Source organism: Rhinopithecus roxellana, chromosome 13 (genome assembly GCF_007565055.1).
Source record: "Rhinopithecus roxellana isolate Shanxi Qingling chromosome 13, ASM756505v1, whole genome shotgun sequence".
NCBI lineage: Eukaryota > Metazoa > Chordata > Mammalia > Primates > Cercopithecidae > Rhinopithecus > Rhinopithecus roxellana.
In genome coordinates, this window is record NC_044561.1 from 85,072,718 (window position 1) to 85,086,113 (window position 13,396).

At 44.5% G+C, this 13,396-nt stretch overlaps 1 protein-coding gene across 1 annotated transcript in view; it reads right to left on the reverse strand.

The window, feature by feature from the left end:
* Positions 1-9,064: 9,064 nt before the first annotated feature.
* KAT14 (lysine acetyltransferase 14) overlaps positions 9,065-13,396 on the reverse strand; it is a 45,184-nt gene continuing 40,852 nt past the window's right edge. The window contains exons 9-10 of the mRNA XM_010381487.2: positions 12,647-12,837; positions 9,065-10,155 (exon numbers count right to left, since the gene is read on the reverse strand). Of these exons, the coding sequence (XP_010379789.2) occupies positions 9,982-10,155; positions 12,647-12,837 (365 nt within the window). The 3' untranslated portion in view covers positions 9,065-9,981. The remainder of the gene's footprint in view (positions 10,156-12,646; positions 12,838-13,396) is intronic.

Below are 13,396 nucleotides of genomic sequence, written 5' to 3' on the forward strand. Positions count from 1 at the left end.
TGGAGGCTCACAGAGTGTCCCAAACCATAAGGTAAAACTGCCCATCTTCTTAGGGTTTCAGTTCTACCCAAAGCTTTGGAGTAGAGTTAAAATCCATTTTAATAATAAAACAAATCAGATACACTTAAAGAGCAGAATATAACATACCTGTAATTCTTTTTGTTTGCTTTTTTGAGACGGAGTCTCACTCTGCTGCCCAGGCTGGGAGTGCAGTGGCACAATCTCGGCTCAGTGCAACCTCCACCTGCCGGGTTCGAGCAACTCTCTTGCCTCAGCCTCCTGAGTAGCTGGAATTACAGGTGTGCACCACCACGCCTAGCTAATTTTTGCATTTTTAGTAGGGACAGGGTTTCACCGTGTTGATCAGACTGGTCTGACTCCTGACGTCAGGTGATCCACCCTCCTCGGCATCGCAAAGTGCTGGGATTACAGGTGTGAGCCAGGGCGCCCACCCCATAGCTGTAATTTTTAACAATGAAACCTCAAAGGACATGAGTTTTTGCCAGGTCGTAGCTGGTGCCTCCTTCTGTGTTGGGGTTTTTGTAGGGCAAGGCTGGGAAGCACTGGTTTAGCTCTCTGGGAAGGGGAGGAAAGCGGTAAGCTGTCCAGAGGACTTGTTCTCCGGAGGCAAGCCATCACTGCTTTGGGGATCTTGGCAACTGAGCGTCTCTATGTGCCCAGGCCTCAGTCAAGTGCTCGGGAGGACAAGAGCAGCCTCAGTTCCCAGGGAGCCCAAAACCTGGTTAATAGAGACAACAGCACCTATCCCTGCACAGAAGAGCCATTGCAGACACTGATACAAGCTAGCATTTTAGCAAATAAAGGCATTATTATTTGCTGAGTAAAATGTAATGTGGGGAGGCATCAGCACATGGCCTCTCATATAGTTCTCTAAATTTAGTTTATCTAACATTAAACTTCAATGTTTTCAAAAATTTTGTAACAGAATTTTGATCAAGTTGCTTCCATTTTTAAAGCTAGACTTGTCTTTAAAAACAAATAGCTGCCAGGTATGGAGGCTCACGCCTGTAATTCCAGCACTTTGGGAGGCAGAGGCGGGCGCATCACGAGGTCAGGAGATCGAGACCATCCTGGCTAACAAGGTGAAACCCCGTCTCTACTAAAAATAGAAAAAAATTAGCCAGGCGTGGTGGTAGGCGCCTGTAGTCCCAGCTACTCGGGAGACTGAGGCCGGAGAATGGAGTGAACCTGGGAGGCAGGGCTTGCAGTGAGCCAAGATCACGCCACTGCACTCCAACCTTGGCAACAGAGTAAGACTCTGTCTCAAAAAAGAAATAATTAAAAATAAAAACAAATAAATAAAATAAAATAAAATAAAAACAAACAACTTACAAATGCCATAAACCTTAAAGAACATAGAATAGGCCAGGCGCAGTGGCTCATGTCTGTAATGCCAGCACTTTGGGAGGCTGAGGTGGGCTGATCACCTGAGGTCAGAAGTTTGAGACCAGCCACGGCCAACATGGCAAAACCCCATCTTTACTAAAAATACAAAAAATTAGGTCAGGTGCAGTAGCTCTCGCCTGTAATCCCAGCACTTTGGGAAGCTGAGGCGGGTGGATCACAAGGTCAGGAGTTCAAGACCAGCCTGACCAGCATAGTGAAACCCCATCTCTACTAAAAATACAAAAAAATTAGCCGAGCGTGGTGGCTGGTGCCTGTAATCCCAGCTACTTGGGAGGCTGAGGCAGGAGAATTGCTTGAAACCGGGAGGCCGAGGCTGCAGTGAGCCAAGATCGTGCCACTGCACTCCAGCCTGGGCAACAGTGTGAGACTCTGTCTCAAAAAAAAAATACAAAAAAAATACAAAAAAAATTAGCTGGGTGTGGTGGTGGGAGCCTGTAATCCTAGCTACTTGAGAGGCTGAGGCAGAATTGCTTGAACCTCAGAGGCAGGGGTTGCAGTGGGCCGAGATGGTGCCATTGCACTCCAGCCTGGCAACAGATCAAGACACTGTCTCAAAAATAAAAAAAAGAACACAGAATATTCCCTTACAATCCCTTCCATCTGTGGCCTAGCCTTGGCATTACTCTCTAACCATTAGCCCTACTTTACTATCTGTGCATCCTTGGGGAGTTTCTTTACCTCTCGAGCCTCACGTTTCTCTTCTATAAAATGAAGGCAATTACAGGACCACCTCATGGAGTTGCTGAGACAATGGCTCTGAGAATGTCCTTCGGCTGTTACTGGATAGCAGAGGTGGCCCATAAGCATTCTCCCCGAGTCATGGGGCACAAATAAAAGAGTATCTGTGCCACATACTGGACACGCCAGAAGGATGAACGCACCCACTTAGAGCTTAGTGAAGAAAACCATTTTTACATTCTTAGGACAAAGCAAGATAATGTACTAAATATTGAATTTATATATCATTTTCAAATAAAATCTCTTCAAATATTTTCATGAGAAACTTGATCTGGTTTTCATGGACATTTAAAAAATATCAGATATTACCTTGAAACGGTTGCATACAATTCCTAATCACGAATTTTTGTTTTGTTTTTTTTTTTTTTAAAGACAGAGTCTCACTCTTTCGCCCAGGCTGGAGTGCGGTGGCGTGATCTGGGCTCACTGCAAGCTCCGCCCCTGGGTTCAAGTGATTCTTCTGCCTCAGCCTCACCAGTAGCTGGTACTATAGGCACCCGCCACCACGCCCGGCTAACTTTTTGTATTTTTAGTGGCGACGGGGTTTCACCGTGTTAGCCAGGATGGTCTCAATCTCCTAACCTTATGATCCGCCTGCCTCGGCCTCCCAAAGTGCTGGGATTACAGGCGTGAGCCACCACGCCCGGCAATCACAGATGTTAACAGTTCTCTCTTCTAGTTCTTGATTGTCACCAATGAGAAACATTGACAAAAGTAGGTGATAAAATATTTAACCTTCCTGGCTGGGCACGGAGGCTCACACCTGTAATCCTGCATTTTGGGAGGCCGAGGTGTGTGGATTACCTGAGGTCGGGAGTTTGAGACCAGCCTGGCCAATATGGTGAACCCTGTCTCTACTAAAAATACAAAAAGATTAGCAAGGGGTGGTGGCATGCACCTGTAATCCCGGCTACTCAGGAGGCTGAGGCATGAAAATCGCGTGCACCTGAAGGAGGAGGCTGCAGTGAGATGGCACCACTGAACCCCAGACTGGGCGACAAAGATGCTGTCTCAAAAATAAATAGATAAATTTTTAAAAATTTAACCTTCCTTTCTTTAGAATCTGAAAATTTCTAAGACTTGAAACTAGAAGAGTCTTAGCAGTCCATCTTTTTTTCCAATGGACAAATGTAACGTTGATAATTGTGAATATGTGAGTGGAATATGAATCCAAAAGACTTTTTTTCAAGTCATGTGTTTTTAAGTGGCAGGAAAGCTCCAAACTAGGGGTTTCAAATCCCCAGACCATGAACCAGTACTGGTCTGTGGCTTGTTAGGAACGGGGCTGCACAGCAGGAGGTGAGCAGTGGACAAGTGAGCAAAGCTTCATCTGTATTTACAGCTGCTCCCCATGGCTCGCATGATCACCTGAGCTCTGCCTCCTGTCAGATCAGCAGTGGCATTAGATTCTCACAGGAGTGTGAACCCTATTGTGGACTGCATATTTAAGGGATCTAGGTTCTCCTTATGAGATTAGATTCTCCTTATGAGAATCTAATGCCCTATGATCTGTCACTGTCTCCCATCACCCCCAGATGGGACCATCTAGCTGCAAAAAAGCAAGGTTAAGGCTCCCACTGATTCTACCTTATGGTGACTTTTATAATTATTCCATTATATATTTCAATGTAATAATAATAAAGTGCACAATAAATGTAATGTGCTTGAATCATCCTGAAACCATTCCCCCCTCAACCCCAGTTCATGGAAAAACTGTCTTCCACAAAACTGCTATCTGGTGCCAAAAAGGTTGGGGACCACTGCTTTAAGCCATAGAATGTGTTCAGTAAAGTGGTCTCCCTGCAGCCAGCTTGGAAGCTACAAAAGCCACAGACAATCCAGTGTGTGTGAGGCTGCAACCTGGGCCTCCCAGGGCCTCCAGAAAGCCTCCCTGACCTTCCTAGTCCGCCCCCACTGGCTACCTCTGGCAGCACAGGAACTCCTCGGGAAGCAGCTCCATCCTTGCCCAGGCTGACGATGTGGGCCGCATGTGGTGAGCTCCAGGAGCTGCTCACATCTGCTGCTTATGGGACCTCCAGGCAAGCCATCAGACCCCAATCTGCCCAGCCCTGAGGTGGCTGCATCAGGAGCTGGTGGTTAGATTTCCAAAGTCATTATTAAAAGTTAAATTATATAAATTTACAATTATATCAATCATATTTAAAATCAATACTCAAAACGTACTAAATGTCAGCCAGGTGCAGTGGCTAATGCCTATAATCCCAGCACTTTGTGAGGCTGAGGTGGGAGGATTGCTTGAGGCCAGGAGTTTAAGACTACCTTGGCCAACATAGCAAGACCCTATCTCTGTAAAATACAAACAAACATAACAACTTACTACATGACAATTATGTGACTGCTTGTTACTATTACCTGTGCTTCTGAGGTAACTTACATCTATTGTTTCTGTGTGACAGAAATACAATATAATGGTGGCTACTATACACATCTTTCTACCTCTGGGTTTAGTGACATCACATTGGTAGCTTGAAAATTGGCCGTGGTATTGGGTGCGGTGGCTCATGCCTGTAATCCTAGCACTTGGGAAGGCCAAGGTGGGCGGATTACCTGAGGTCGGGAGTCCGAGACCAGTCTGGCCAACATGGTGAAATCCCATCTCTACTAAAAATACAAAAATTAGGCAGGGGGCGGTGGCTCACACCTGTAATCTCAGCACTTTCTGAGGCCAAGGCGGGTGGATCATGAGGTCAGGAGATCGAGGCCATCCCGGCTAACACGGTGAAACCCCGTCTCTACTAAAAATACAAAAAATTAGCTGGGCATGGTGGCGGGCGCCTGTAGTCCCAGCTACTGGGGAGGCTGAGGCAGGGGAATGTCATGAACCTGGAAAGCAGAGCTTGCAGTGAACTGAGATCGTGCCACTGCACTCCAGCCTGGGCGACACTGTGAAACTCTGTCTCAAAAAAAAAAAAAATACAAAAATTAGCTGGGTATGGTGGTCATGGTGGCACACGCCTGTAATCCCAGCTACTTGGGAGGCTGAGGCAGGAGAATCACTTGAACCCGGGAGGCGGAGGTTGCCGTGAGCCAAGATCGTGCCATTGCACTCCACCCTGGGTGACAAGAGCGAAACTCCGTCTCAAAAAAAAAAAAAAAAAAAAAAAAAAAAAAAAAAAAAAAAAGGCCGGGCACGGTGGCTCAAGCCTGTAATCCCAGCACTTTGGGAGGCCGAGATGGGCGGATCACGAGGTCAGGAGATCGAGACCATCCTGAAACCCCGTCTCTACTAAAAAAAAAAAAAATACAAAAAAAACTAGCCGGGCGAGGTGGCGGGCGTCTGTAGTCCCAGCTACTCCGGAGGCTGAGGCAGGAGAATGGCGTAAACCCAGGAGGCAGAGCTTGCAGTGAGCTGAGATCCGGCCACTGCACTCCAGCCCAGGCGAGAGCGAGACTCCGTCTCAAAAAAAAAAAAAAAAGAAAAAGATTGGCCACAGTAACAGTATTTCACCATGGAAACCAGCAAACACTACAAGTCAGGGGCTTGGTTTACTGCTCCCCCTCTCCCTGCCTCACCCCCGTCTGTGGTCATTTGTCAGCACATTACTGACTGCACCCAGAGCAGACAAACCCCGAGGAGCTCTGGCTATCCCAAGGGCTGAGGGGATTCACACGTGACGCACCGGGAACCTGCTCTGCTGGACAGAATGTTTCTTGGGTCTTCTGTGTTTCTAGGTGGACTTCGTCACCATGCTTGGGCCAGTGGCCTTCCAGACCTACACTCTGATGTCACCTGCAATAAAATTCCCTTATACAAGCAGCAAAGCTACAGGGGAAGACTGAGCTGCCCTTCACACATGTGGGCTTACCTGGAGCCATTCCATCTGTGACAGCACAAACTATCCATCTTCCAGCCTCTTAACCTGAGCAGCCATCAGTCTTTTCCTTCAGCTCATAAAACTGAAATTTTACTGCAGTCTTTGGTTACTTTTGTAGAGATTTTTCTGGCATGGGGTAACCTGTATATAATGTTGTAAGGTTCTAAGAGGCTAAGAGCTGCCTTTACCTATCCAGGCAAAGAGAAGGGGCTGAGTGCAATGAGAAACACCTATGATTTGTGATAAACAGAAAGTTTCCATGCCCATAATATTTAAAAAGTGAAAAAAACAAGAGGCATTACTGAGGTCTCTCATCACATTGAACTCCTGGTACACACAGTTCATTTCCTCCCTCCTTCATCCAATGTGTGGAGTACTGGCTCTGTGCTGGGCACCACTCCGGGCACTGGGGGCAGTACTGAGCCACACACACACAGACCCCCTAAACTACCCCCCCACCTCCCAGCCCCCTCCCCAAGGCTTAGCCAGAGCGGTGAAGGCTGCAGGCTGTGGTGCCAGACTGCCTGGCTTTGAATTCAGGGTCCTCCGTTTGTGATTTTCTTGACCTTGTTGTTCCTATCACTACAAACGTGTGAGGTGGGTCTCACCAACCCTGTTTTACAGATGAGGAAGCTGAAGCACGACATTCACTAAGACTGTGAACTTGTTCCTAATAAATAACTATAATGCGTTTCTCAGAGTCAAGTATGTACTAACGCACTCACAAGTATGTGACTTAGGTATGTATTAAGGAAGTCTCATGACCCCATGGCCATTCCCAGTTCTGAGGTACATCATGTTTTTACTGCAACTTCCTGCTGTTAGATCCCACATGGTGGGGTCAACCTGGATGCTTCTCTCCAGGGCTGTAGTGAAGACACCAAACCACTTGCAGGAGACAGTTCCAGGAAAGGTCTCAAGGCAATGTGGCTTTCAGGTGATGAGAACTTTATGTAAAATACGTTAACTGCCTTTAGAAAATTTAAAATTATGTTTCTGGTTCTTAAACATCCTGCTGTAAACAGAGCTCAACCTCCCTAGAAAAAGACTGGGTAAATATGGACAATAATTAATCAGAATTCCTACACCCCCCTACGGATCCCGAAGGCCCACCTGGCTACTCCAGGCCACCTCCCAAGGGGACAATCCAGACTCTCTCATGAACACACAATTGAAGGCAGAGTTCTTCAGCTTGTCAGAACTCATTCAGAACTCATTCTCGCTTCTGTGGCATGAAAAAGCAAGGCTTCCTCCTTACTTGATATTCTGAAACTTCACAGTAAATTTTGACTGTAAATCCACCAAAACACGGCTCTTCCGCAACCCAGCCCCAAGTCTGGCACTGTGGAGACTCACTTCTAGAGGACTAGCTAAGGGTTTACTACAGGGCTAGCTCAGAAGGGCCAGAGAGAAAGGCAGATCAAAACCAATAGCTGCCCCCCACACAGGGGCCACCAAGCCCATCCCTGGGAAATGGCCCTGCCCCAACACCCAAGCAGGGACCGGAGTGGGGCAGGGAGTCAGCTGTCCCCACTCTCTGCTAAAGAGACAAGCACAGGTCCACTCCTCACTTTGTCCAGTCAGTCCTGCCCCACGAAAGACACAACAAGGATGCAACAGACAACCCATATATGGGACACAACACGGGACAACTGATGTTGTCGGTGGCAGCGCAGTAATAAGGCAGAGGCACTCTAGACGGACAGGCAGTGGAGACAGGACAGTTAAGTCACTTATGTGGACCCTGCTTGGCCGCTGATCCAACAAACCAACTGTAAAAGGAATTTCTAAGACAATTCGAAAGGTGTGACTACAGGTTGACTACTAGATAATTCCAAACGTGTTCATCTTGTTAAAAGACTGATAATGAACATGAAATTATATAAGAAAATATCCTTATTTTTTAGAAATACCTATCTGAGTAAGTAGTGGTAAAATTATATGGTATCTAGAATTTACCTTAAGATATTTTAGCAAAAAAAAAAAAAAAAAAAAAGGATAAATGAAGCAAATGAGACAGAATTTCAACAATTATTGAATATGGGTGATGGGGTTTGTGGCATCATTCTCTCTGTGTATGATTAAAATATCTCATAGGCCAGGTGTGGTGGCTTATGCCTGTTAATCTCAGCAATTTGGGAGGCCAAGATGTGCAGATCACTTGAGCTCAGGAGTTCGAGACCAGCCTGGAAAACATGGTGAAACCCCATCTCTACCAAAAACACAAAAAATTAGCCAGGCGTGGTGGCGTATTCCTGTGGTCCCAGCTATTCAAGAGGCTGAGGCAGAAGAATCGCTTAAACCTGGGAGGTGGAGGTTGCAGTGAGCCAAGATCGCGCCAGTGCCACTTCACTGCAGCCTGGGTGACAAAGTGAGACCCTCTCAAAATTAAAAAAAGAAAAAAGAGATGAAAAGGGTTTCTAAAATTTCTCAAAATTAAAAAAAAATGTGAACAGAGTCAGTAAAAGCAATCACAGCCTTCCTCAGCTCCTTGAAGTTATAGAGACAATTATTTGAGCCCCGCTTTGCAACAACAAATGCCTGACATTCACATACAACAATCACAAGTTGGTTTACATATGTGGAAATGTTGTCTCCTCAATTTTACTTCGTGGTGTTACAATCCATTCTGTCAGCAAAAACCTTTCAAAGAGGCAGAAAACTCAGAAAACTCTTGGGAGGCAGGGTGGGAGGTAAAGAAAAGGAAAGAAATAGATAAGACAGTGCTGCTACAGTTCCTCTCACAAATGAAATGGAGCCTCGACTCTTTCCCCAGATGACTGAACAGCTTCCAGATTGGCTTAATGTGGGAGCTCAACACATTCTCTCTTACACAAAGGAATTCGAGCTGGCTGCAAGTACTGCTTCTAGAACAGATGTTCTTAACTTGTGCTCGACAGATCCCTGATACAAAATTTTAAATGTGCGTGACAGTTTTCTAGAGAGCATTCAGCTTTCTTTGGATTCTCAAAGTGATCCATGTCCCAAAAAGTTAAGAACCACTGATCTTAATTAAAGAGGGTTTGAAAGCAAACCGACTAGATCGAAGCTCTGGCCATGGATTGTGCAAAGAAAGCTTTTTATTTGAGAACACCTGATACTTTTGTAAATGTTCTTGTTGGATCACAAACAACCTAATTGACAGTCTATCTCCAACAGCCACAAATAAGGCAAATAGTCTAGTCCTGCAGACCATACAGGGTACATCTACAGAGGGTTCTACTTGCATCACCCACACCTCCACTCCTGTGAAACAACTGTCTTGGGCATGAGAAGTGCCAGGATAAGCCAGGTGAATGGCAGGCTGCCCAACAACCCCAATCCCAAACCAACCTCCCAGGCCATGGGTCCAAGTCCCTGCAGGAAGATGCTAATAGGCAGAACAGGTAGAACATGTAGACACAAACATCTAGTTTATTTTTTCTGACTGTAACCAAAGTCAGCAAAAGAAATAACGAAACTTCAGTGCCCTAGAAATCCTCCTTGATTCAACGACAACATATCAATGGCTGGGCACAGGGTTGGATTCCGTTTATGAAATCATCTCATAATCTCTCATCATCCCAGGACAGGACAGTGCCTCTTGGGACTGCATGAATCTTTAATAGCTACACCACATTTTCTCATCCTTTAAGTTACGACAGACAGGTTCTCTCTCTCCAAGAGCATCAGGTTAGATGCTCTTTCACTCTTACAAACCGTCAGGTGGAAGGAGGACCATGACATGGTTCATTTAACTGTGGAGTCTGGGATGCTGGCTGAAGGCATCTCCAGGCAGGACTGGAGGGTGATTTTGCTAAAGGGCTGCTCACTGCTCATTTCACTGCATGCCGCTTTTCTCACTTTGGTTGGGAGTTTGAAGGACCATGTAATCACAGAGAAGATCAGGACTCCCTGTGAAATCAATCACTGCCTTTAGTGATTGTTCCACCATCTGTCCTCCAATAGTGCATGCATTTCTGTTTGAGCTGTATTCACATCAGCGCCGGAGCCTCAGAAAGAATGCGTGTTTACACTCTGTACTCTCCAACGGGTAATATTTATCATAGAAATCTAATACATATTCTTCAGTCTTGAATCCAAACTTCTGGTACAGTAGCATAGCGGGGTTGCTTGCTGAGACGTGAAGGGTTACGTCCTTGCCCATGCAGGTCTGCCAAAAGAGTGGAAAAATACAAGATAAAAATGGAAAGGCCTGAGGGAAAATGAGTAGGTGAAGAAACGCTTTTAAGTGTAGGCAGTTAGTTATGGAAACTGGAGAAATCAGAGACTGAGGCTGAGACATTGTAACACCTAGCAACAGCTGGAAACAGAATGACATTTTGCTGCTGATCAAAACATTCACAAGACCAAGGAAATCGATAGTATTTTGGGCATTTTTTATTTTTCTTTGAAGCAAAGGATCAATGGGGATATTACTATTGTCAGCTTTATTATTTATAACTCAATTACCTTTAAGTATGTCAAACATTTCAATACCCAACACTATGATAACCTTGAATAAATATAGAACAAAATAAATTTTGTTTTTAAAACTAGATGTTATCTTGCACCTCCCCAAAACCTGTAAAAATTCCTTACTAAGCCTGCTAAATTATGTGTACAAACATGAAATATTAAGAATGTAATTATAAAACCTGAGGCCCTTGTATAGACCTTCTGAATCCCAAAGTCCACCTTCTGTCTCTCTAAAACTGACAGAATTAGCTTCTTAGAACTGAGATTTCTACATTCAGCTTTGACCTAATCTTAGGGGAAAAGAGTAACAATCATTCTATCAACACAAGGCAAGTCCTTAGATTATTTAATCAGCTACACAGAGTAAGGTGTCCCAAAAGTCCTATCATTTAAGAACTTACTTTTTAATAAAGAAGGCACTGAAATACTGAAGTTGATAGAGTCCTTGAGATTTATAACCCATGGTCCTCTCAGGCCTCTAAGAACTCCTTTGTTGACCGTCATCTGATAGCTACCTGCTTTCTCTGCTTAACTTCCATGTGTATCCATAGGAATTTTTAGGTCAAGAGAGCACTTACTAGTATGCCAGGGACAAGAGCACCTTGTAAGTTTTTAAAGCAAATTTTGAGGGGTCATGTTAGTGTTTGCAAGATTGCAAATATACGTGATCTCACCGTAGCCATCATTGAGTACCAGCGACTGTGCGCCACCAATGTTTGGGCCCTCAGGTGTATGGTCTGGCTGGAGGGGAAGGTGCCCACCTGCAAAGATGAACCACTCCTCCACTGGCCTTGCAAACACTCAGCAGGGACTGACTCTGTACAGCCCTCATGCTGGGCACCAAGGACACACACACACAAGGACAAAGTACTATTGCTGCCCTGTCTTCAGGCCCTTACCAGTGACAGATAAGGCAGCAAATCCTCTAAGTGCTCTCCTAGGTTAAAAAGATGCATACTGAGAGATCAACTCTTGGGTGGGATGGGGCAGAGAAAGGGAGTGCTGTAGAAATAACTGAGAAACTCTCAAGAGAAAACCACCACCCAAAGTAGCACATATTAATTACTCAGTGAGTGATTTACACAGTCACCGCCTAAGGAGAGAAGGAAAGCAATTTCTAGGAAAATGGTTCTCAAGGTTCCTGCCAACATTTGGGAATTATTAAGCAAGTTTCATTAAAAATTGGAGAAACAACTTTTATCATCTTCATCTCCTCTTTAAAAGGAATCTTGCCTGCATAACGTATAATCCTCCATACCAAATGGTTTCTAAGTAAAAGCTGACTAAAAAAACTCTAGGGGAAAAAAATCCTTGCATGTTTTTTGATGTTGGTGTATGGTGTGTTTTCTTCAAAGGTGATACAAATATATCAAAGGATGAATTATAATTCAATACTAGAATCAAATCTTAGAAGGTTCATATCAGCCTTATACAGTGATAGTAAAATTAAAAACTATCAGCAATAATAAAATATGTAGCTAGGCACGGTGGCTCATGCCCATAATCCTAGCACTTGGGAGGCTGAGGTGGGAGGATTGCTTGAATCCAGGAGTTCAAGTACAGACCAGGCAACACAGTGAGACCCTGTCCCTACAAAAAATCAGCCAGGCATGGTACTGTGCGCCTGTGGTCCTGGCTACCCAGAAGGCTGAGGCGGGAAAATCACTTGAGCCCAGGAGGTTGAGGCTGCAGTGAGCTATGATTGTGCCCACTCCAGCCTGGGTGACAGAATGAGACCTTGTCTCAAAATATATATATATATTCTTATTGATACAGTTGTGCTAAAATGTTTACAAATATTTTAAAAAATAAAAATAATAGTCCTACCCTCACTTCTCTGAGTTGCGAAGGTGATGATCCTAAGAGCAGCAGCTATTACTAATATGAATAGTCTACCCTAAAGCTCTTGCTTTTGGTGTTTTCTCATTTTATTTACTACACATGTTCACAAACTGGTTTCTATGAAAGCTGGGTCTAAATAATAATCTTATTTTACAGGGTCGGAGATTCTTGTCTGTGTGCTTTGACAACCTCATGAATGCTGATGACTGGCTTTCTTCACTTGGTTTCCAAGGAAACCATTCCATTGGGCCATGCTGGGAAGGGCTAGCTTAGCTTCATTCCTCCTCCAGGTTATTCAGGGGAGCCCAGACACAGGTGATAAATCATAAACATAGACAACTTACCTGAATCAGATGATAGATCATGAAAGTTGCAATTCCTGCTCTTCTCCATTCAGGGTGGACAAAGAGAAATGAAATGTAAGCTTCATTGTATTTCACGTCGGGAACCATGAAGCCAAAGGCAATGATGACTTTCTTATAAAGAACAACAACACTGAAGTCTGGGTACTGCAGACACTCAGACAGGTCAATGCCTAAGAAAACAAACCATCAGAGACTCAAACCACATGCCTTTGAGAATTAAGGAACACCAAGCTGTTCAGCAGGTACACATGGCTACACCTGCATGCTAAAAAATACAAAAACCACCAAAACTGGAGGTAACATAGATACCACACATCCAGATCATAAAAATAAGAGTGAATTTTAGAAAACATTGAAATTAACATAGTATTTTCTAAGTACATATGTTCAAAGAAGAGTGGCAGAATAGGGTAGGTAGCAGTGCACAAGTTCAGAATTGGACACAGCTGGCTTTGAACTCAGCCTCCTCTACCATGTGTGGCTTGGCACATTTCAAAATGTCTCAGAGACTCCGTTCCTGCGATGTGTAACATGAAGAGCACACCTAGACCTGACAGGGTTGAATAAAGATCCCCCAAGCGTGTTCTATCACATCCTTTACCCCACACACATATGATTTATAAGCTCTTTTGTACAAATGATACCTTTCACAAAAAATAAGTAAAATATGGTTCAATGCATAATGTATGGAAGGCACCTAACATAAGGGCAGGAAGCAGGAGATGCTCC